This window comes from Somniosus microcephalus, chromosome 19 (genome assembly GCF_052327205.1).
Source record: "Somniosus microcephalus isolate GS21.2 chromosome 19, FLI_Smic_1.0, whole genome shotgun sequence".
In the NCBI taxonomy this organism is placed as follows: Eukaryota; Metazoa; Chordata; class Chondrichthyes; order Squaliformes; family Somniosidae; genus Somniosus; species Somniosus microcephalus.
The window spans coordinates 3731129-3755435 of NC_141005.1; the positions used below are offsets into that span (position 1 = coordinate 3731129).

A 24307-nucleotide genomic window follows, 5' to 3' on the forward strand; every position below is an offset into this window, starting at 1 on the left:
GTTTCCATGACCTTGTTTGACCTGAAGCCATGAGCTCCGGAGTCAATGTTGAGGACTTCCAGGGCCACTCCCACCCAACTGGATATTATTGTACTCCTGCCTCTGTCGGTGGAACAGCGCCTACCTGGGGATGGTGACGGAGCAGTCTGGGTTGTTGGCTGAGAGATATGCCCTGTGAGTATGACTATGTCACGCTGCTGCTTAACTAGTCTGTGAGACAGCTCTCCCAACTGGGGCACCAGCCCCAGATGTTGGTGAGGGGGACTTTGCAGGGACTGCCGTAGTCCTACCCTGAAACGATGCCTGGGTCATTGCATATAGGTCAGTCCAGTTTCCTTCATATTAATGAACTTTGTAGTGACTATTAATGCCATCAGGGCAGCAAGGGATGAGCAATAAATACTGCCTCATCAATGTCAACATACCACAAGAATAGATGTGTATAATCTAGAACTTGTATACTGTGCAGGAGTGATGTGTAAAGAATGATCTCTGTTACATAATGAAACATTATCCCACATTTTAACACAATTCAAATAGCTCAGTGTTAAAATAGACTCTCTCAAATGTCACATCAAAGAGGAGGAAGGTGAGGGCAGGTCCTCGTGAACCCAGTGAGGTCACCAAAGCCAACGCTGGACAGCAAAGCAGAAAAGCAGTTCAAGCTGCTCCTTTATCCAAAAACCCAATCCTGTAATGCTCGGGCACTCAACACCCAATCAGGAAATACAGATAAGCACAAACTATATGGGGGTGAAATAGGTCTTTGCCGATAGCTGGTCAATAGCCCGTTTCACACCCCGCCTGATGTTTGTTACCACTGACTTCAATGGAAAAGAAAGTTAGGCAACATGTAAAACAGGCTACTGATTCGCTATCGCCCATTTTACCCTACCAGCCGAGACCAATTTACACCCGCTATTTTTGATGGGTTGAACATTTGCCGAGAGAACGCACCGAATGTTTTCAGAACCCAATCCAGAGATGAGCTTGTCTGCTGCCACCAGTCGGCGTTCCATGATTTCTGCTTCTTCTTGCAGTTGCTGCTTTTCTCTCATCGCAGCCTCGTACCGGTCGCTCAACGCTTGAAGCTCCCTCTGTATAGCTGCCAACTCTGCCTGGATCTTCTCCAGATCACGTTTGCTTTGATAGTAATTGCGTTCTAACCTGGCTACCTACAGAAAGAACGAATACGTTCAGTTGAACTTTCATTCTAGGTCTCACAGATCAACTTGCAAGGGGAGAAAAATTAAATCTGGCTGCCAAAAGGTCATAAATGTAAAAGAAATGTATGATTGCAGAAAGCACAATGACACATCCTTTGCCGAGAGTGATACATGCCTTTTCTCGTTTTGGTTTGATTTCTCTGGCCACATCACAGTAGCCCATAACAGCCTCCACAAACTTCAACATTCCAGCTCCTGCTCTACTGATGGCCTGCATTTCATCCAGTGAGGTGCTCAGACTCTTGAGAAAACCTACAAACAGATACACTATTCATTAAACAATCTGACATATTTCTTCATTAATAGCTGAACTGTGATATTCCTACGGCACATCTTTCCTTCACACTGTAAAAAGTCTGTTACACAATAGGCATTCCAACTGTAACACCACTGGGAGTGCAGTGGGGGAGCCTGGAAATGTGCCGGGACCCGGATACACTGGATCCTGTCCTCTGCCGGGAGTTTCTGGGAGAAGATGGGGGGTGGGGCGTGGGGGGGTTGGGGAGAGGGCTTCTCTGAGCAGCACCTTCATCTACGCCAAAGATACTCAACACTATGAGGCAGGGACTCCCTACACTGGGGGTGCCTGGCTCCCACACCTCAGTGGGACTCTGCATTAGTGCACGCTCAGTGAGAGAAGCTGTCCCAGCTGCCAGAAGGGCAAAAGTGTAGTGGTTGTTACTGGACTAGTAATCCAGAGACCTGGTCTAGTAATCAGAAGTGCCGAGTGGATGATCCATATCGGCCTACTCCTCAGGACCCCACCATCACAGAAGCCAGTCTTCAGCCAATTCGATTCACTCCACGTGATATCAAGAAACGGCTGAGCGCACTGGATACAGCAAAGGCTGTGGGCCCCGGCAACACCCCGGCTATCATGCTGAAGACTTGTACTCCAGAACTAGCCGCGCCTCTAGCCAAGCTGTTCCAGTACAACACTGGCATCTATCCGACAATGTGGAAAACTGCCCAGGTATGTCTTGTCCACAAAAAGCAGGACAAATCCAATCCAGCCAATTAGCGCCCCATCAGTCTACTCTCTATCATCAGCAAAGTGATGGAAGGTTTCATCGAAAGTGCTATCAAGCAGCACTTACTCACTAATAACCTGCTCACTGATGCCCAGTTTGGGTTCTGCCAAGACCACTCAGCTCCCGACCTCATTACAGCCTTGGTCCAAATATGGAGAAAGGAGCTGAATTCCAGAGGTGAGGTGAGAGTGACTGCCCTTGACATCAAGGCAGCATTTGACCAAGTGTGGCATCAAGGAGCCCCAGTAAAACTGATGTCAATGGGAATCGGGGGGGAAAACTCTCCACTGGCTGGAGTCATACCTAGCACAAAGGAAGATGGTTGTGGTGGTTGAAGGTCAATCATCACAGCCCCAGGACATCGCTGCAGGAGTTCCTCAGGGCAGTGTCCTCGGCCCAACCATCTTCAGCTGCTTCAATGACCTTCCCTCCAACATAAGGTCAGAAATGGGGATGTCCGCTGATGACTTCACAACTCCTCAGATAATGAAGCAGTCCATGCCCGCATGCAACAAGACCTGGACGACGTTCAGGCTTGGGCTGATAAGTGACAGGTAACATTCGCGCCACACAAGTGCCGGGCAATGACTATCTCCAACAAGCGAGAGTCTAACCACTGCCCCATGACAATCAACGGCATTACCATCGCTGAATCCACCATCATCAACATCCTGGGGGGTCACCATTGACCAGAAACTTAACTGGACCAGCCACATAAATATTGTGGCAGCAAGAGCAGGCCAGAGGCAGGGTATTCTGCAGCGAGTGTCTCACCTCCTGACTCCCCAACACCAATCATCTACAAGGCACAAGTCAGAAGTGTGATGGAATACTCCCCACTTGCCTGGATGAGTGCAGCTGCAACAACACTCAAGAAGCTCAACACCACCCAGGACAAAGCCACCCACTTGATTGGCACCTCATCCACCACCTTAAACATTCACTCCCTCCACTACTGACATACCGTGGCTGCAGTGTGTACCATCTACAAGATGCACTGCAGCAACTCGCCAAGGCTTCTTCGGAAGCACCTCCCAAACCCGCGACCTCTTCCACCTAGAAGGACAAGGGCAGCAGGCGCATGGGAACAGCACCACCTCCAAGTTCCACACCATCCTGACTTAGAAGTACAGCGCCAGTCCTTCATCGTCGCTGGGTCAAAATCCTGGAACTCCCTACCTAACAGCCCTGTTGGAAGTACCTTCACCACACGGACTGCAGCGGTTCACCACCACCTTCTCAAGGGCAATAAATGCTGGCCTTGCCAGCGATGCCCACATCCCATAAAACGAATTTTTAAAAAAATCCAGCGACCTGGACTGGTAATCCAGCAACCTGGACTGGTAATCCAGCGACCTGGACTGGTAATCCTGAGAATGAGAGTTCAAATCCCCCCACGGCAGTTTGAGAATTTGAATTCAGTACAAAATTCTGGAAATAAAAAGCTGGTCTCAGTGAGAGTGACCATGAAACTGTTGGATTGTCATAAAAACCCAACGGGTTCACTAGTGTCCTTTCGGGAAGGAAACCTGCCGTCCTTACCCGGTCTGGGCCTATAGGTGACTCCAGTCCCACACCAACGTGGTTGACTCTTAACTGCCCTCTGAAGTGACCCAGCAAACCCCCTTAGTTGTATCAAACCATTAGGGGTGGGCAATAAATGCCGGCCTTGCCAGCAACGCCCACATCCTGAGCATTAATTTAAAAAAGTGGGCCGAACGGAGGGGGTGGGGAGGCTATCCAGGGAAGCAGGCTGGATCCCTTTAAATCAAGTAATGTATTTTCCTCAATATTCTTTATTACAAATAGGACCAAAGGGGTGCAGAATCACCCACCACCCCAGACTTCAGGTGTTGGGAGTTTCTGGCTGTGCCTAGTGACGTGGGCACCCACTGACTCCATGCCCTCCAACTGACCCCACATACATTAGTAGAGTTAGCAGAGGGCGCAATGCCCGCAGTAACCATGGGCTCATGAGCTGCACAACGTCACGGCCATTAACAAGCAATATCCCATGATTGCCGATTGTTAAAGTTAGTGCACCCCCTGTCGATAATGAAAACAGTTTGAATTCTCATTCAAGCATTTACCTTTGACGGTCTTGACTTGATTCTGCCCGATAGCATCACAGTCCATTTCCATCAGGGATTTCAGGAAATTTGCCTCTGACATCATGCCTTTGGCTGATTTCCAGTTGATCTCTTTATATCCTCGCATGATAAGGATACATTCACAAACAGTTTGCACTTGTCTAGGAGGCTTTGCAAATGATCTTTTTATTTAAAAAGACAGAAAAATTATTAAATGGTGCAATAAAATAATACTCACCAACATATTCTATTCGATCACTTAAAATGAGATACATTCTAACAATAACCCCACCTTTTTAATTGAGAAGTGCAGATTTATTATTTAAAAGTAAAGTTAACATCAGTGCCTTGCTTTCTTGCGTGCTGTTGGGGAAATGCACTTTGCACTGACCTCACATCCTCCACGTCACATATATTTAGTACAACAACAACAACTTGTATTTATATAGCGCCTTTAACGTAGTAAAATGTCCCAAGGCGCTGCACAGGAATATTTTAAGACAAAAAATTTGACACCGAGCCACATAAGGATAAATGAGGGCAGGTGACCAAAAGCTTGGTCAAAGAGGTAGGTTTTAAGGAGCGTCTTAAAGGAGGAAAGAGAGGTAGCGAGGTGGAGAGGTTTAGGGAGGGAATTCCAGAGCTTAGGGTCTGGGCAACAGAGGGCACGGCCACCAATGGTCGAGCGATTATAATCAGGGATACTCAAGAGGGCAGAATTAGAGGAGCGCAGATATCTCGGGGTGTTGTGGGGCTGAAGGAGGTTACAGAGACAGGAAGGGGAGAGACCATGGAGGGATTTGAAAACAAGGATGAGAATTTTAAAAATCGAGGCGCTGCTTAACCGGGAGCCAATGTAGGTCAGCAAGCACTGGGGTGATGGGTGAACGGGACTTGGTGCGAGTTAGGACATGGTCAGCGAGTTTTGGATGACCTCAAGTTTACGTAGGGTGTAACGTGGGAGGCCAGCCAGGAGTGCGTTAGAGTAGTCAAGTCTAGAGGTAACAAAGGCATGGATGAGGAAGTACAGCTAAACAATCATTATTTATCACATACTGCAGGTGTCTGACTCCGAGTAAGATCGATATGCTTACCGTGGGAAGAAATCACAAATGGGGTCTGCTCTTAAAAGCCATATTGATATTAATACAAGAAAAGCTTTTGCAATACCAAGTATGGCTCGTGAGTTTATAAATATATATATAGAGAGAGAGAGAGAGACGGATAGAAATTAATGACGGCATATACCAGAGACAAACAGCAGCAGTGGACAGATAGTTCATGAACTCTATTTCCATTTACTGTCCAGAAAGGTCAAAGGTTTTGGATACAGCAAGGCCGGCATTTATTGCCCATCACTAATTGCCCTCGAGAAGGTGGTGGTGAGCCACCTTCTTGAACCGCTGCAGTCCGTGTGGTGAAGGTGCTCCCACGCTGCTGTTAGGGACGGAGTTCCAGGATTTTGACCCAGCGCCTACGAAGGAATGGCAATATATTTCCAAGTGTGTGAGTTGGATGGTGTTCCCATGTGCCTGCTGCCCTTGTCCTTCTAGGTGGTAGAGGTCGCGGGTTTGGGAGGTGCTGCCAAAGAAGCCTTGCTGCGTTGAAGGCAGCATTTTTTTATTTTAAATGTATTTTACCCCTTTTTTTGTTCCCTTCCCTCAGTCACTCAGGGCCAGGTAGGAAACAGGCTCGGCCTCCACCAGCGATGCTTTTGATTTGGCCACAAACCAATATAAAAATCGTCCTAGGCTGCCTGAACTGATGACATCCCCTCTTGGCCCATATTATGACTGAGATCACGAACCTGCCTTATAGGGAGTCAGGAAACAGGAGCAGGCCATTTGGCCTGTCAAGTCTGCTCCATTGCACAACCATTTTGTTCACCATGGCAGCTCTACTATTTAATCCCAATTTCCTGCTGTCTTTCTAGATCCCTTAATATCCTCAATTACCACGTAAGGATCTATCTCAATTTTAAACACCTCAATTAATTCTATACCTGCAGCCGTCTTAGAATCATAGAATCTTATAGCACAGGAGGAGGCCTTTCAGCCCATCGTGCCTGTGCCGGCTCTTTGAAAGAGCTCTCCAATTAGTCCCACTCCCCTGCTCTTTCCCCCATGGCCCTGCAATTTTCTCCCCTTCGAGTATTTATCCAATTCACTTTTGAAAATTACTATTGAATCTGCTTCCACCGCCCTTCCAGGCAATGCGTTCCAGATCATAATAACTCGTTGCGTAAAAAAATGTTTTCTTCTCATCTCCCTTCTGGCTCTTTTGCCAATTATCTTAAATCTGTGTCCTCTGGTTACCGACCCTTCTGCTAGTAGAAACAGCTTCTCCTTATTTACTTTATAAAAACCCTTTGTGATTTTGAACGCCTCTATTAAATCTCCCCTTAACCTTTACTGCTCTAAAGAGAACAATCCCAGCTTCTCTAGTCTCTCCATGTAATTGAAATCCCTCATCCCTGGTACCATTCTAGTAAATCTCCTCTCCACCCTCTCCAAGGTCTTGACATCCTTCCTAAAGTGTGGTGCCCAGAATTGGACACAATACTCCAGCTGGGGCTGAACTAGTGTCTTATAAAGGTTTAGCATAACTTCCTTGCTTTTGTACTCTATGGGGTCAATTTTAACTCAGCTGTCAGGCAGGCTTTGAGGCATGTGGGGAGTTAAAAATCGCAAAAACTGGGGGTCGGGACCCCCCCCCGCCTGGTTCCCGACACCTAGCCATTTTAACCCAGGTGTGTCTGATGGTCCCGAATCAGTCCCGCCTCCAACAGGCGGGACTGGTCTTTAGGGCCCTTAATCAGCAATAATTGGCCTTTATAATGCCATTTTAACAGGCCCTTGCAAGTTTAACCTTTTTCCCCACATAAAACACGCCTGGTGGGAATCTCGCCTGTGAAACCTGGCGTGAGCACTATTTGCCTGCTGACTATCAGCTGCAGGTCCACCATTAAAGAGGAGGTTTCATCAGTCATCATTTGCAGGTGGCAGGAGCTTGTTGGTTCAGGCCTGGGGCAACTTTTACCAGGCTTAACCACACCTGTGGAAGGTTGGAGCCTCACACACTTCTCCAGTGTGAACTCCTGCAAAACCCCTCTCGCCACCCTCACTCAGCGCTTCCTCAACTGAGGCATCCACCAGAAGCATGGGAGGCCTTTTTTTCCTTCCCTTCTTGGCATTAGAGGAGCTCCAGCACCAGGCGTGGCAGCAGCAGAACCAGGAACAACAGCAGCACCAGCAACAGCAGCAGGAGCAACAGGCTCCTGCTCACCCACCGGAGGCAGCACAGGCCAGAAGGGGCCAGCGCATGGAAGCCCGTCGGCGCAGGAGATACTCCCCAAACAGGGTCTACAGACACAGGGTCAGCTACCTCAACATGACTGAGCAGCAGTGCCAAAGGCAGCTCCAACTTTCGCGACAGGTAGTGACTGATATCTGCGCAATGATACGGCAAGACCTGCTGCCCAGAGGACCAGGTGGACATTCCTTACCAGTGGCCATCAAAGTCACCACCGCACTCAAATTTTTTGCCTCAGGCTCATTCCAGGGATCATCAGCAGACATCAGCGGCATTTCCCAGGCGGCCGCACACACTTGCATCGCGCAGGTAACCGATGGCCTCTTTGCCCTCGCGCACAATCACATCCATTTCACCAAGGATTGCGCAAGTGTGACGGCGCGAGCGGTTGGATTAGCTAATCTGGCAGACTTTCCAAGGGTGCAGGGCGTCATTGACTGCACACATGTGGCCCTTAGGGCACCCCATCGCAATCCAGGTATTTTTGTCACCTGCAAAGGCTTCCACTCCCTTAACGTTCAGCTTGTGTGTGACCACAAGAAGGAGATTTTGCATGTTTGTGCCAATTACCCTGGCAGTTGCCATGACTCCTTCATACTGTGCCAGTCTAGTGTGCCTCCGCTATTCAGGCTGCCAGACCAACTTCACGGATGGCTACTTGGAGAGTACTTGGCTTGGCTAATGACGCCATTGAGGAGGCCAGCCAACGAAGCTGAGGAGCGCTACAACTCCAGCCACATTTCCATCAGATCCATTATCGAGCAAACTGGTGGCGGCGGCGGTGGTGGTGGAGGAGGGCGAAAACGAGCATCTCGCAGAGGACCATCAACCAGTGGCAGCATTACGCGAGAACATTGCTGCCCAGGATGCAAGGAACACACTCATCCTGGCCAGATTTGCTTAGCCTAGTACATCAAACACTTTAGCCTTGCTGCTTCTTACCTGAGCATCGACAATGGCCAAACCCTGTGGATTCCTAGCTATTTGACCAGCATCCTGACAACTGCAAGTAATCCTAAGCCCTCAATGTGAAAGCCCCATTCGCGAAATGACACACGCCAGAACTGTAGCAGTTGCCATCAGAATTTTTATGGAAAACAACCAACTGATGGGATTTTACAAAATACACATTTCACCCAAGTGACTACCCTTGTGACTATTTGTGCTTTATTTTCCTCTTACATGTGCTCCTACGTAGTGGTTCCCCTGTGGCTTCAGCAGATGTGGAGGCCCCTTGCTCACTTTCCTGCTGCTCCTGTCTAGACACCTTTGGCGGGCATCCTCTGGGGTGGCGAGCCTGTGAGGGCTCGTCAGCAGTCTGCTGCTCCTGCGGCTGTGCAGGAGTTCAGACGTCTATCTCACTTGGGTGTGGACTCCGGCGGGGCTCTGACCGAGGGCTCTGCAGTGGCATGGAAGTGTGAGCGCTTGGAGAGGAGCCCCCACTTCCTTGAGGTCTGCCACCAACCTCCCTCTCATGGGTCAGGTCCCCCTCAGTGCCTGCAAGTGGCTTGAGAGCACCTTGCTGCACATCAGGGGGGCCATGGGGACCTGTATCTGCAATGGCAGTCCTACTCAGAAGGACTTCCATGAAGGTCTGGTTTCTCTGTTCAATAGATGCCCATCGCTCCTCAAGAGATGTCATTCTATTCTGAACACTCACCATGTTTTCCATACCCTGGTGACTAACCACCTCCATGGCTGTAGCCCTCCTCTCCTCTACCGTAGCCCTCCTCTCCTCTACCGTAGCCATCCTCTCCTCTACCGTAGCCAGCCTTACCACGGAGGCAGCAATCATTTCCACGTAGGTAGCCATCCTTTCCGTGTTGATGCGTTCATGCGCCAATGACTCCACAAAGGCTCTGCTCATGTTCGTTATGGACTCCTCCATTCGCTCCACACTCGCAGCGACCCTAGAGACAAAACCTGCCAGAGACTCCTGCATCTGTGCCTGGAGTTCCATCACCTCTGATCTTATGGATGGACCCAGAAGCAGAGGGTCGACATGCAGCTGAGCTGAGCTGGCAGAATCCTGCACCCTCCGACGAGGACTCTCCACTGCTGTCCCTGTCTCCACAATATGCTGATGCTCACTTGTGAGCTGTGATACACCAGGTGACAACACTACTCTATGTCCCAAAGGTGCCCCCGAGGTGAGTGTGTCTGCGCTGGTGCTGGGTGCACTTATTGCTGATGACGCTGCGCCCTCAGAGGTTGCAGATTCCTCTGAGGAGTCTGGATTCTCAGGCTGTTCGTCCTGCACAGTGGGGACGGGGACTCCCGATGGTCCTGTGGGGGAGTAATGGAAAGAGTTAGAGATGTGATGCCAAGGTTACATGCACATTGTATTTTGCAGATGATCATAACTCCATATGATGTAGCTTCAGAATCATTATCAGCGACTCATGCAATGTCAATGAGAGAGATGGAAAACTATTCTGTCACCAGCTTGCGGGGATGCACCTGTCTGTCCTTCCCCAACTTCCACATCTGCATCAGCCCCGACTATCTCAAGGACGGCTTCCTCCCAGGGGGTCAGGTGGGCTATTGAGGGTGGCCCTCCTCCTGTCCTGGCTCACTCTCTTTTGTTGTGAGCTCTCTTCTCCTGCAATGAGGGAGACAAGTGGAGGTTGAGTGAGAATGAAGGAGTGAGTGTAGAGATTGCATAGCATACATACTTAGAAGGAGACAAAGATGGAGTAAGGTTGCAAGACCAAGGGCCCTCCCTGTGTGTTGTCAGTTATGATCAAAGCATCAGAGTGAGAGGGAGTGTGAGGGCTGCATGGTGGAATAGTTATGTGAATGTGAGCATAGAGAGAGGGGGAATGGCTAAGGGTGCATGGATGTCAGTGTCAAGTGGGATGTGGAGGAAGAGATTGCTAAAGCTGAGTGCTGGTGAGGAAAGGCAATGGGGATCAGATTGAGGGTGATGGAAACTTCATACTTACTTTTCCAGTGCGATGAAGGTCATGGAATCTTTTCCGGCACTGAATCCACGTTCTTCGTGTGAGCCCCAAGGAGTTGACTTCCCCAGCCACCTGTAGCCACACAGCCTTGGTGTGGCTGGGAGGCCACTTCCTCCCTGAAGAAGGGAACAGGACCTCCCTGTGGGCCCTAGCCTCATCCAGCAATGCCTGTAGTGATGCCTCATCAAATTTTGGGGCAGCTCTTGCCCTCCTGCTGGCCATTGCTCCTGCAGGCTCCTGTGCCATCATAATGGGAAAGCTTGGAAGCCTGCAGAAGCAGCAAGGCTTGCTGTGGACCTTAAATGCAGCAGCAATGATGACGTCATATTCTGCGACTTTCTGACAGGAAATACTCAATTGCCAAGGGTTCCCACACGTTGGAAATCAATTGGCCAATTGAGTTAAAATTGCATCAATCTCACACACCCATTTAGATTCGTGTGGGAAACAAGAAATTCGGGGAACCCGACAATTCCCCGCACCCGAGTTAAAATCGACCCCATGCCTTTATTTATAAGGCCAAGCATCCCATATGCTTTTGTAACAGACTTCTCAACTTGTTCTGCCACCTTCAATGATTTGTGTACATACACCCCCGGGCTGCACCCCCTTTAAAATTGTACCATTTAGTTAATATTGCCTCTCCTCGTTCTTCCTACCAAAATGTATCACTTCACACTCCTCTGTGTTAAATTTCATCGGCCATGTGTCTGCAAATTTCACCAGTCTGTCTATGTCCTCCTGAGGTCTGTTACTATCCTCCTCACTATTAACTACATTTCCAAGTTTCATGTCACCTGCAAATTTTGAAATTATGCCCTGTATACCCAAGTCCAGGTCATTAATATATATCAAAAAGAGCAGTGGTCCTAATACCGACCCCGGGGATCAACATTGTACACTTCCCATCAATCTGAAAAACAGCCATTCACCACTACTCTCTGCTTTCTGTCCTTTAGTCAATTTTGTTTCCACGCAGCCACTGTCCCTTTAATCCCACGAGCTTCAATTTTGCTAACAAGTCTATTTGTGGTACTTTATCAAACGCCTTTTGAAAGTCCATATACGCAACATCAACCGCACTGCCCTCATCAATCCTGTCCGTTATTTCAACAAAAACATTATCATTGGAATAAATAACTTAAGAGTATTTAAATGGAAGCTATGAAGGTGGCTGTTAATTACCGGATCTCAGTGACATCAGACTTATCAAGACTCTGCAATGCCACTCTGGCAGCCTCCAGAGCAGGCAAAGCTTCAGCCAAGGAATTCTCTGCATCCTGCTTTTCCACTGCTATCACCTTATTCTGTTCCTCTATCTCGGCAGCTTTCTCTTCTGCGAGCTGCTTCTTCTCCTCAGCTGAAAAATGTACGTAGATGGAACTGAAAATCAGCATTTATTTACACTTCCGACAGTACCGCTGCATTTAGTGCAAATTTAAGCGTAGCTTACACACAGACTAGAATTAAATACTGTGACAAGCTTAACTAAAAGCACTAGACTTCACTAAACATTTACTACTGGTAGAGTAACAGGTAGTGCATAAGTGCGGTGGTTGGATGGAGTTAAGATACAGCTCAGCCATGATCTAACTGAATGGCGGAACAGGCTCGAGGGGCCGAATGGCCTCCTCCTGTTCCCAAGTATGACTGGCTAACACATCACAGCTATTTACTTCAAAAAGTTCCTCGATAAACAGAGCTCAATCAGCCTATATAACATCCTTTTGTCTGCATTTTTTTTAAATGAGCGTAGTTTATCTCTCCATGGATGCTGCCTGGCCTGCTGAGTATTTCCAGCATTTTCTGTTGTTATTTATGAAGTAGCATTATGCATTCCCCTTTTTCTACTTGTACAAGTCTCTTAGGCTACATAATCCTTTACAGCAAGAGGGAAAATCTACTCCCAAGCCTTTAACAATATTAACTCGCACCAAGTCCTGTTCGCCCATCACCCCTGTGCTCGATAACCTACATTGGCTCCTGATTAAGCAGTGCCTCGTTTTCAAATCCCTCCATGGCCTGGCCCCTCCCTATCTCTGTAATCTCCTTCAGCCCCACGACTAAGGTTGATAGATTTTTGTTGGTTAAAGGTATCAAGGGATATGAAGCAAAGGTGGGTAAATGGAGTTGAGATACAGATCAGCCATGATCTAATTGAATGGTGGAACAGGCTTGAGGGGCTGAATGGCCTACTCCTGCTCCTATGATGTGCCCTGAGATATGTGCATTCTGTTGTCTAATAATGTGTGTGATAATAAAGGCAGGGACCCATGTCGTACCATCCTCTCAACTGCAAGAGGAAGCGTAGTTGCAGTGAGGGACAAAGAAAGAGAGTCGCGGCTGTTAAGATTTTGTGGGACCAGTTGGTCTTCTCCTGCCCCTCAATTTTGTATGTTTGGAAATGATCACAGATCTGTGCTGATAAATGGTGTTAGTGAAAACCTCAATGAGCTACTGGTAATACTAACAGTTAGTAATTAAGAAGCTGGCCTTACCCACAGCAGTGTTCATGGCAATCTCTGCCAATAGAGCTTCACAGGCTTCTGTTTTCTCTGCCAGTATAATCTTTTGTTCTGCAAGCTTCAAGTTTAACTCTGCTAGCTGAATACTGGCCTCCTTTAACTTGTCTAATCCACCCTCCAAACGCTTACATTGAGCTGTGGGGAGAGGGCAAAGGAGAGTGGATTATAATTTGTTGAAGTTAATCATTCACACATCTCATATTTCAAACACCATGGGAGCCGTTCCTCTCGCTTCTCATTTAACACACTCAGATACTGGCATTTTCTGACCATTTTACCACAGAAAGGACATGGTGCATTACTTTTAATGTTCAGTTTTCAAAAGCAATGGGTAGTCACAGATGTTTTTAAAAAAGGCTGAGAACCTAGGTAGCTAAGATGATAAGAAGCTAGTTTTGATATTGGTTTTCAATAGGCTGTAAATAATAAGCAATTCATTAGACTGTCCTGGCAATCAAAAACACCTCACACTCATTGTGCTGGAAGTCTTTGAACCCATTGATTGGGGACAGAGAGCAATAAGACAGAAACAGGGATACAGACAGACCGGCAGAGGCTCTTTTTGGAAGCAAGAAAGCTGCAAAGGTTTTGTCAAATGTAATTCTGTAAGCTTCTCTCCAATCGGGTTTCCACCCCTGCATTGAAACAGCCCTAATCAAAGTTAAAATGTGTGGCTGTGTGCCTATCCCACCTCAACCTTCTCAACCGGTCTGCAGCCTTTGACACGTTCAACTGCATCATCTTCCCCCAACACCTGTCCTTGTTGTCCAGCCCAGTGGGACTGCCCTCACTTGGTTCTCCTCTTACCTATCCAAAAGAGGGAGAACATCAATGAGAGCAGTGAAAGTATGGCCAGAGGGGGCAGTATCGGAGCTTCAGGATTGCTTCGAACGCACTGATTGGGGCATGTTTGCCCACAATGACATCGAGGAATACGCATCCACAGTGCTATTCTACATCAACAGCTGCGTCGAGGTCGTCACGACCCATAAAAATATCAGGTCATACCCCAACCAGAAACCCTGGATGAACGGAGAGGTCCGCTCACTGTTGAAAGCACACGACGCAGCATTTAAATCTGGTGACGCGGCGGCTTACAGAGCAGCTAGGACCAACCTAAAAAAGGGTATCAGGACTGCCAAATGGAAACAGACACTGCGGATAGAGGATCACTTCCGCAACAACTCGGACCCCCGGCGCATGTGGCAAGGCATCCAGTCCATCACCGACTACAAGGGCAAAAACACCAGTCCCCCGGTCAGCGACGCCTCCCTTCCGGAGGAGCTTAACAACTTCTACGCTCGCTTCGACAGGGACAACAAGGAGCCGGCTACCAAAGCCTTGCCACCCCCGGAAGACCAGGTGCTCACTCTGTCGACCTCCGACGTAAGGGGCGCTCTACGCAGAGTGAACACACGAAAGGTTACTGGACCGGATAGCATCCCTGGACGGGTACTCAAGGAATGTGCTGATCAGCTGGCTGATGTCTTCACCGCCATCTTCAACCTGTCATTGGCCCAGGCAGTAGTCCCTACATGCTTCAAGACCACCACCATCATTCCTGTGCCTAAACAAGCGGCTGTGACGTGTCTGAACGACTATCGACCTGTCGCACTCACACCCATCATAATGAAGTGTTTCGAGAGACTGGTCTTAGCCCACATCAAAGCCAGTGTTCCTGCCTCCCTTGACCAACACTAGTTTGCCTATCGGGCAAACAGATCAACGGAGGATGCAATCACAACTGCTCTACACTCGGCACTGAATCACCTAGATGGTAAGGAGACCTACATCAGAATGTTGTTTATAGACTACAGCTCAGCATTCAACACTATCGTCCCCAACAAGCTGGCCACCAAACTCCAAACTCTTGGCCTGAACACTTCCCTCTGCAACTGGACCCTGGACTTCCTAACAAACAGACCCCAGTCTGTCAAATTAGGTAACCACACCTCCCCTCCCCTGACCCTGAACACGGGGGCCCCACAAGGATGTGTGCTGAGCCCCCTCCTCTACTCCCTCTTCACCCACGACTGTGTGGCTGTTAATGGTTCCAACACCATCATCAAGTTTGCAGATGACACCGCGGTAGTAGGCCAGATCACCAACAACGATGAGTCAGCCTACAGGAAGGAGATCCAGCATCTCGTGAAGTGGTGCGCCGACAACAACCTGGCCCTTAACACCAAGAAAACAAAGGAAATAATCGTGGACTTCAGGAAGTCCAAAGGCGGAAGTCACACCCCCATCCACATCAATGGGGCGGAGGTGGAAAGGGTGGCCAGCTTTAAGTTCCTCGGAGTCCACATCACGGAAGACCTCTCCTGGTCCCTCAACACCTCCTCTCTGGTGAAGAAGGTCCAGCAGCGCCTATATTTCTTGAGGAGGCTGAAGGGATGTAATCTGTCACCCCTGATCCTCTCTAACTTCTACCGCTGCACTATAGAGAGCATCCTGACAAACTGTATCACGGTATGGTACGGCAGCTGTAGCTCCCATGACCGGAAAGCCCTGCAGCGGGTAGTCAAAACTGCCCAACGCATTACCGGCACCCGGCTACCGACCATAGAACATATATATCAGAAACGCTGCCTACGGAGGGCACGGTCCATCATCAAAGACCCTACCCACCCCAGCCACAGTCTGTTCGCCCTCCTACCATCTGGAAGACGCTACAGATGCATTCGCACCCGTACGACCAGATTTAGGAACAGCTTCTTTCCCAGGGCTGTCATCCTACTGAACTCCACAAATAAACACTAAAGCCTGCACATCTGCCGATGCACTTTATTATGGTCATATTTATGCTAATATATATGTACAAATGTATGTTGAAATGTTTAAGTGTCCTAATCCAAATTGTACACTCTCGGGAGCCGCAAGCCTACATTTCGTTGTACTGCACTTGTGCACTAACAATGACAATAAAAGTTGATTTGATTTGATTTGAATTGTAGCCAAAGCATCTCCAGCAATGGCTTCTCTTACCAGCCCTGCACCATTACTTCTGGAGTCCCCCAAGGCCTACCCTTGGCCCCCTCCTCTTCCTCATCTACATGCAGCCCCTTGGTGACATCAGCTGCTGAAATGGGGTCAGCTTTCACGTGTATGCCGACGACACCCGGCTGTGTCTCTTCTTACCTCTCCTGACCCCTCGGTTGCCTGTGTTGTCAGACTGCTTCTCTGATATCCAGTCTTGGATGAGCTGTAATTTCCTCCAGTTAAACATTGGGAAGACCAAAGCCATCGTCTTCGACTCCCGCCACAAACTCCGTACCCACATCTTCATGCTTAAAAATCTTTATAGCCTCGCCTGTCTCTATCTCTAACATCAGCCGGCCCTACAACGCCCCCACCCCAACAGAACTTGGTTCTCCTCTTACCTATCCAATTGTAGCCAGAGCATCTGGTCCCTTGTGCATCTTCCCTCCCCACTTCGCCACACCACTGACACCCAGACCTTCAGCTGTCTAGGCCCTACACTCTGGAATTCCCTCCCCAAATCTCTCTGTCTGTCCACTACCATTGCCTCCTTTAAGGCCTTCCTTAAAATCCACCTCTTTAACCAAGCTTTTGGTCACCCCTTCTGATATCTCGCCGCATTTAAAAAGTACTTGGATATGCACTTAAAGTACTGTAGCCTTCAAGGCTACTGACCAAGAGCTGGAAAGTGGGATTAGGGTGGAGAGCTCTTTTTCGGCCGGCACAGACACGATGAGCCGAATGGCCTCCTTCTGTGCCGTAAATTTCTATGATTCTATGATCTTCTTTGGCTCCGTGTCCATTTTTATCTGATTGTGCCTCGGGATATTTTTCTGCGTTAAAGGTGCTGTGGCAGGCACTATATGGAATTTATATTTTCCCTGTAGGTTCATTAAATATCAGCACAATTAATCAAATGCTAACATTTTGATAAGAAGTTTATAGTTAAGGGCAAATATTAGGCTGGTTGTAAATGGTTTAAAAATAATTCATTGTTTTCTCAATAAACATACTTTTTCAAACTTCTGGTTTAAGTGTTTTCTTTGTCAAAAGATATGCTCCTACCCAAAATGAATTGATCTTTCTCATCTAGTAATCGAGCGTATGTATTGATGAAGTCCAGGTAGTTTTTTGGAGTGACATAGTTTCTGCGCCTTAGCTTCTGCAGGAATGTCAGACTGAACTTTTCCACAGAGCCATGCACCATAACCACATGGTCTATCACGTTCTCAAACTGTCCAGTAGGAATCATTCGATTCTTTCCTGTAATGGAAAATGACAGTTAAATGTGTCTCAGTGTAGATCCATCCCATGCTGTTTCTCCTCTTTTAACAGTTCGGCTTAGTATTGCAAAGGATAGTGATGCAAAATGTTCTTGTACAAATCTTTCAGTGTGCTACCTATCTGTATGTTTCAAAAACATGTATTTATTTAGCTAACATTGCACACACACACAAGGTGATATCCTTCTTGAATGTTGCGCTGACTTAAGAATCTTGTGGTTTTATGCAGAGGAAACAGCGTGTGCCATTAGGCCAGTTAGGAAAGTGTTTCTTCCTCACCCAAGAATGACTGTGCAACAGCGAGCAGAGCCTGGGGAGGCCACGGTAAAAACCAGTCGATTCCAGTGTTATTCACCAGACCTGGAACACAGAAGTCTTTTTCAGTCAGAGAACTGGACATTTTCATTTCAGAACAGGCCAGATGGCTAACAGACAGTCGTTGTATATTCTTGCACAGTAAAACTTCTTACGGTGTTAATAAACTGAAAATTCAGCTGTTACCATTTTTGAGCCATTTAATAAATATGAAATGGAATGGCAACAATACTACAAAAATATCTCGCTGCAAACAGAAGAAATCATTTCGAGCGCCAAAAAGCGCAGTCTCGAATTTGAACAGTCAGTGTTTTCATACTTCAAAGGGACCCAAACATCTTTTGTTAGCTCTCTTTTTTTTTAATCCATTCTTGGGATGTGGACATCACTGGCAAGGCCGGCATTTATTGCCCGTCCCTGGTTCTTTCTGAACCGCTGGCAGTTTGTCACAACTGCACTCAGTGATTTGCTCAGCCACTTCAGACGGCAGTTAAAGGCCAACCAGGCTGGTGTGGGGCTGGAGTCACAAATAGGCCCAGGCTGGGTAAGGGTAACAAAGCTGTTCTTCAAATACATGTTAAAACGCACACTCATGACAAAGGAGTCAAACAAGTTCCACAGACCTGGGAAGTTTCTGCATCGTCTCCGCAGTACATCACCGACAGGTGACATGCCCAGTATAATGTGCAGATTACTGGCGCTCTTATTAACAAAATACTGCCAGATACTCTCTTTGGCTGGACTGGTACCAGCTTTCATAGCTTCATCTCTCATCTGTCCCAAAATGGTCTCCTTCTCCTCATCTGGAAAAAGTGCTGGGACTATGCCTGGAAAAGAACATTTAAAAACAAAATTCCATCATTTTGTTTTCACCCTGTAGCCTCCTTCACAGCTCAGAGCAGCCCAGCCAACACAGATGCCTCTGTGAGAGTCCTACGCCAGTGCTACACAAGCTGACCCCGCAGTCAGTACGTTGGTTGTATCCCCATTACTCAACAAGATTTCAACCCCAAAATTGTGAAACAAGCATCCGAAGAGTTCTGCTACCATTTTCTGTTAAAGCAGTTAAAACAATTGTAGGAACATTGGTAATTCCTGAAACCATTTTCTAAAATGTTCAAGGATTTAACATATTTTTGTTCAACTAGTTTGACTATTTTTATCATTTAATATAATCTTTTATTAATTTTCTGCATTGTAACTTTTCTTTTGAATAGTAGTCCCTGGTTTGATCTGTAATAGACTTGGTGATGCCTCACTGTTATCACTAAATGTCCACCCAGATGTACGGGAGTTTGTGTGAAAGTAACAAAACAGAGGTGGTGATGATTGTAGTTCCTCCAAGAACCTATTCTTGGTGCACAACCAGATCAACTAAGACAACCACAATTGTTTTAACTGCTTTAACATTATCAGAAAATGGCTTTGGCACAATCAAAAATAAAGCAATACAATATCTTAAGATTCATAACTGGCTATGTCAACCGTGAACTGTTATATTCAAGGCCTGATATGTAACCATCAATATTTCTAGCTAATGTTTAGGAAACAGAAACAACAGCATAATTTATTAAGTTATTAGATTTCCTCCAGCGTGCTAATGTCGACATGAGTCCAACCATTTGAACCTAGCCATTCAAGGTTTTATGTTAAGGGAGATTTCGGCAATGCCATTTCTGTAGTTAAAATCTGCAAGAGTCGATTGACAGGCATGTGCTGGTCAATGCTATTCTTAGTGTACCTGAGGTTAACATGTTATTTATCAGCTCCAGGAATCCTTCCTCTGCCACATGTGCATCCGTAAAGAGAAAGACTGTCGGCTTGTCCTCGATACCCAGTTTCAGATATAGGGCCTTCAAATCATCTCGCAAATTCATTTCTCCGTAACCGCGACTCAGCACAATCTCAAAAATCTGATGTGAACGAAACAGAAATGGTGCAGCGTTCATCAGTGCTGCCTTCTGTGCAGATATGCTCATTCTTTACTCAGTCTTTATAGTATAACATTTCGTATAAATTGTAGCCTTGTGACATTTATTATAAGGTGAGCTGTGTGTTGTGCAGGGAACATAAGAATTAGGAACAGAAGTAGGTCACACGGTCCCTCGAGCCTGCTCCGCCATTCAATAAGATCATGGCTGATCATCGACCTCAACTCCACTTTCCCACCCAATCCCCATATCCCTCGATTCCCCTAGAGTCTAAAAATCTATCGCTCTCAGCCTTGCATATACTCAACGACTGAGCATCCACAGCCCTTTGGGGTATAGAATTCCAAAGATTCACAACCCTCAGTGAAGAAATTCCTCCTCATCTCAGTCATAAAAGGCCGACCCCTTATCCTGAGACTATGACCCCCAGTTCTAGACTCTCCAGCCGGGGGAAACAACCTCTGAGCATCGACCCTGTCAATCCCCCTCAGAATCTTATGTTTCAATGAGATCACCTCTCTTATGGGCGCTTACCTCGCAGTTAGCGGTGAATGCTGCCAGTTTAGTCAGGGACTGCTTGCCTGATCCACCAACACCGACAAGAAGGGCGTGGCCACGGTCCATCCTGATGATGCGATGAATACGGGTCAAGTGTTCCAGTGCATCGTCGAATAACACCAGTTTCACATGAGCCTTAAATTCATTGTATTCTTCCAAAATTTCCTATTAAACAAAAAATCAAATTTAACTTATTAACCTCTTTTATCTCAATGCAATACTCTATCAGTGAACTCAGAGCCAGATTAAGATAGAACCATTTTCGCTTTCAAATAAAAGAAAAATACTTGCATTCATATAGCGACTCATCACTTTTCTCAGAAACATCTCAAAATCGTTACAATGAATTACTTGGAACTACAGTCACTGTTGTTATGCAAGCCAATGCAGCAGCCATTTTGCATACAGTAAGATCCCACAATGACCAGTTAATCTGATTTTGGTGGTGTTGGTGAAGGAGAACTGTTGGTTCGGACGCCGGGAGAATTCCCTGCTCTTCTTCAAATAGTGCCACGGGATCTTCAACGCCCCTCCCTGAGCAGGCAGACAGGACCGCAGACAGTGCAGCGCTCCCTCAGCACTGCACTAGAGTGTCAGCCCAAATAACATGCTCAAGTCTCTGGAGAGGGACTTGAACCCACAACTTCTGATGCAGAGGTAAGACAGAGAGATGGTCAAAATGAGCAATGATGCTGAATTCAAAGTAAAATAACTCAAGTGCCAGAGTGGCACTGATTGAAATCTTAACATCAAAGGCAACAGAGAAATGTACAATAAAATATTTCTCTGATTTGTAGACCCTCACTCAGGCTATTCCTATTTATTTTTGTCACAGGGTACTGCATGTGTGGGATATTATTGCTCTATAAATTACAAACATGTTGGGTTTTTTTACTACATCTTTCAAAGGGAGTGGATTACTCTGAACTCTAATGGAAATTACAAATGGGTCCTTATGGACAAGTCATAATTAGGCTTTACCTTCTTGCAATAATTTGTCAACTTTTACTCCGTACCTGGAAGAGAGCTTTAGCCGCCTCGTAATCCTGAATATCTTCATATATACGAGGCTCTCCCTCATGCATGAAAGTTCGGTAGTCTCCAAACAGTATTGGATCCCTTATGGCTTGCTCCAATACGCTTGGGAAATGTTCCTCTATTAATTTTGTGATATGGCCTTGAACCTAAAAATACAAAAAGAAAAAACTTAAAGGAAAAGTATATCGAGGAAGCAAAAAGGTTTTCACAATTTTTTTTGGTATATTTGACACAAATTCTCCTTAACAAATCATATTCTTATATGCTTAAATAGAGCAATTTTAAATGTATTTTGACTTGATATTGTTGACCTGCAAAAATACATTGAGGAAAAGGTTACCACAAAATGGTGCAGAAATTTCTATCGCCCAAAATAATGGCACTGTCGGATCCCTCAGTTGATTTTTATACTAACCAACTTTTTGTCCACTTCATTAATGAGCCTGTCGTGGAACACTCGAAGACATTCATTCCTCCAGAGTCTGACCATCTGTGCAACTGTCTGAAACCTTAGCGAATATTGGAAGTAAGAGAGCAATTGTGAGTACAAGTAATAGGTGAACAAATGGTCAATCTTAAACGAAGGGTAGTAGAAATCAGCAACTAGCTCCTCCAAAAAGCTGTGGATGCTGGGGGAAAGTTGGAGCTTTCAAGACAAGGAGCGATAGATTTTTGTTGGGTAAGGGTATCGAGGATCAAAAGGCAAGCTCGAGAGGCTGAACCTATCTAACACCTTTAACATAGAAAAACATCCCACAGTGATTAAAAATGACCAAAACACAGAGATTTAAACAATGAGAAGCCTCAATAAGGAGAATGAATGATATAGACACCTGGCCGAAAAAGGAATTAATCTCTAACCTGTCATCTGCAGACAGTCCCCGCACCCTGGGTCAGGTCGACTTTGCCTTGCCCTGGGTTTTTATATTTTTTTGCCCAGCAGATGGTGCTGTCAGACAGGGGAGGGACAGATTGGAGCTCAGGCAGTGAGAAGGCCTGGGAGAAAGTGAGAATGACACACGGTCCAGGAGTGAGGGTGCAGAGCCAGGGCTGAGGCAAGGAGGAAGCAGGCTGCAAAGTGGAGCGTGGGATGCTGGTCCAGTGCCAATCACTATACTACTGTACCTTTTGTTGTAATGTTACCAGGGAGGAACATTTGCAGAGGGAAAAAGGTTTTGTGCAATGCAATTGGTGAAATAACAAAAATGGAAAATAATTCCAAAGCAAAAAAGTACAGAAACTAAAAACAGAAAATAAATTAGAGCAGATTGAAATTAATAGGTTTGATCTGATTGCCATTAGGAAGACGTGGTTGCAATGTGGCCACGGTTGGGAACTAAATATTCCAGGATACCTAACTTTTCGAAGAGATAGGCAAAATGGAAAAGGAGGAGGGGTAGCACTGATAATAAAGGATGGGAGAAAGACAGGAGAGAGAAATGATCTTAGCTCAGAAAATCAAGAAATAGAATCAGTTTGGGTGGAGCTAAGAAACAGCAAGGGGCAGAAAACATTGGTGGGAGTTGTTTATAGGCCCCCAAACAGTAGTTGTAATGTAGGGCAGAGTATTAATCAGGAAATTAGAGGCGCATGTAACAAGGGTAATACAATAATCATGGGGGACTTTAATCTATATATAGACTGGGCAAACCAAATTTGCAGTAATAGTGTGGAGGACAAATTCATGGAATGTATACAAGGTAGTTTTCAGGATCAGTATGTTGAGGAACCAACTAGGGAACAGGCTATATTAGATCTAGTATTGTGCAATGGGTTAATTAATAACCTCATAGTAAAGGGGCCTTTAGGTAAGAGTGACCACAATATGATAGAATTTTATATTGAGTTTGAAAGTGATTCAGTTAAATCCAAAACTAGGATTTTAAATCTAAACAAACCAAACCACGTAGGTATGAGGGGCGGGTTGGCTAAGGTAGATTGGGAAAATACATTAAAAGGTATGATGGTAAAGAAGCAATGGCTGCCATTTAAAGAATTAATACATAATTTACAACAAATATACATTCCTTTAAGGTACAAAAACCCCACAGGAAAAGTGGTCCAACCATGGCTAACACGAGAAGTTAGATAGTATTAGATCAAAGGAAGAGGCTTATAATGCTGTCAGAAAGAGCAGTAAGCCTGAGGATTGGGAGGATTTTAGAATTCAGCAAAGGAGGACCAAGAAATGGATAAAGAAAGGGAAAATAGAATGAGAGTAAACTAGCGAGAAACATAAAAACAGATTGTAAAAGCTTCTATAGTTATATAAAAAGGAAAAGATCAGCGAAAGTAAATGTGGGTCCCTCAGGCTGAGAAAGGAGAAATTATAATGGAGAATAAGGAAATGGCAGAGAAATTAAACAAATATTTTGTACCTGTCTTCACGGAAGAAGGCGCAAAAAACTTCCCGGAAATAGTGGAGAACAAAGACTCTAGCGAGAATGAGGAACTGAAAGAAATTAGTATCAGTAAAAGTACTGGAGAAATTAATGGGACTGAAAGCTGATAAATCCCCTGGACCTGATGGCCTACACCCTAGGGTTTTGAGAGAGTGGGCTATATAGATAGTGGATGCATTGGTTGTCATTTTCCAAAATTCCATAGATTCTAGAACGGTTCCCGCAGATTGGAAGTTAGAAAATGTAACCCAACTACGTAAGAAAGGAGAGAGAAAACGGGGAACTACAGACCAGTTAGCCTGACATCAGTAGTAGGGAAAATGCTAGAATCTATTATTAAGGATGTGGTAACAGGGCACATAGAAAATAATAATAGGATTGGGCAGAGTCAACACGGATTTATGAAAGGGAAATCGTGTTTGACAAATTTGTTAGGGTTTTTTGAGGTTGTAACTAGCGGAATAGATAAAGGGGGAACCAGTGGATGTGTTGTATTTAGATTTTCAGAAGGCATTTGATAAGGTGCCACACGAGGTTATTGAACAAAATTAGGGCTCATGGGATTGGGGATAATATAGTAGCATGGATTGAGGATTGGTTAATGGATAGAAAACAGAGAGTCGGAATAAACGGGTTATTTTCGGGTTGGCA

The 24307-nt window shown here is 46.1% G+C and overlaps 1 protein-coding gene across 1 annotated transcript in view; it reads right to left on the reverse strand.

Moving 5' to 3' along the window:
• Positions 1–24307, reverse strand: part of dnah10 (dynein axonemal heavy chain 10) — a 304418-nt gene that overhangs the window by 59722 nt on the left and 220389 nt on the right. Inside the window, exons 49-60 of the mRNA XM_086011825.1 lie at positions 21670–21763; positions 21233–21400; positions 20193–20381; positions 19469–19640; positions 18351–18554; positions 17692–17772; positions 17195–17392; positions 13121–13282; positions 11808–11982; positions 4348–4529; positions 1342–1478; positions 958–1175 (exon numbers count right to left, since the gene is read on the reverse strand). Coding sequence (XP_085867951.1) covers positions 958–1175; positions 1342–1478; positions 4348–4529; positions 11808–11982; positions 13121–13282; positions 17195–17392; positions 17692–17772; positions 18351–18554; positions 19469–19640; positions 20193–20381; positions 21233–21400; positions 21670–21763 — 1980 coding nt within the window. The remainder of the gene's footprint in view (positions 1–957; positions 1176–1341; positions 1479–4347; positions 4530–11807; positions 11983–13120; positions 13283–17194; positions 17393–17691; positions 17773–18350; positions 18555–19468; positions 19641–20192; positions 20382–21232; positions 21401–21669; positions 21764–24307) is intronic.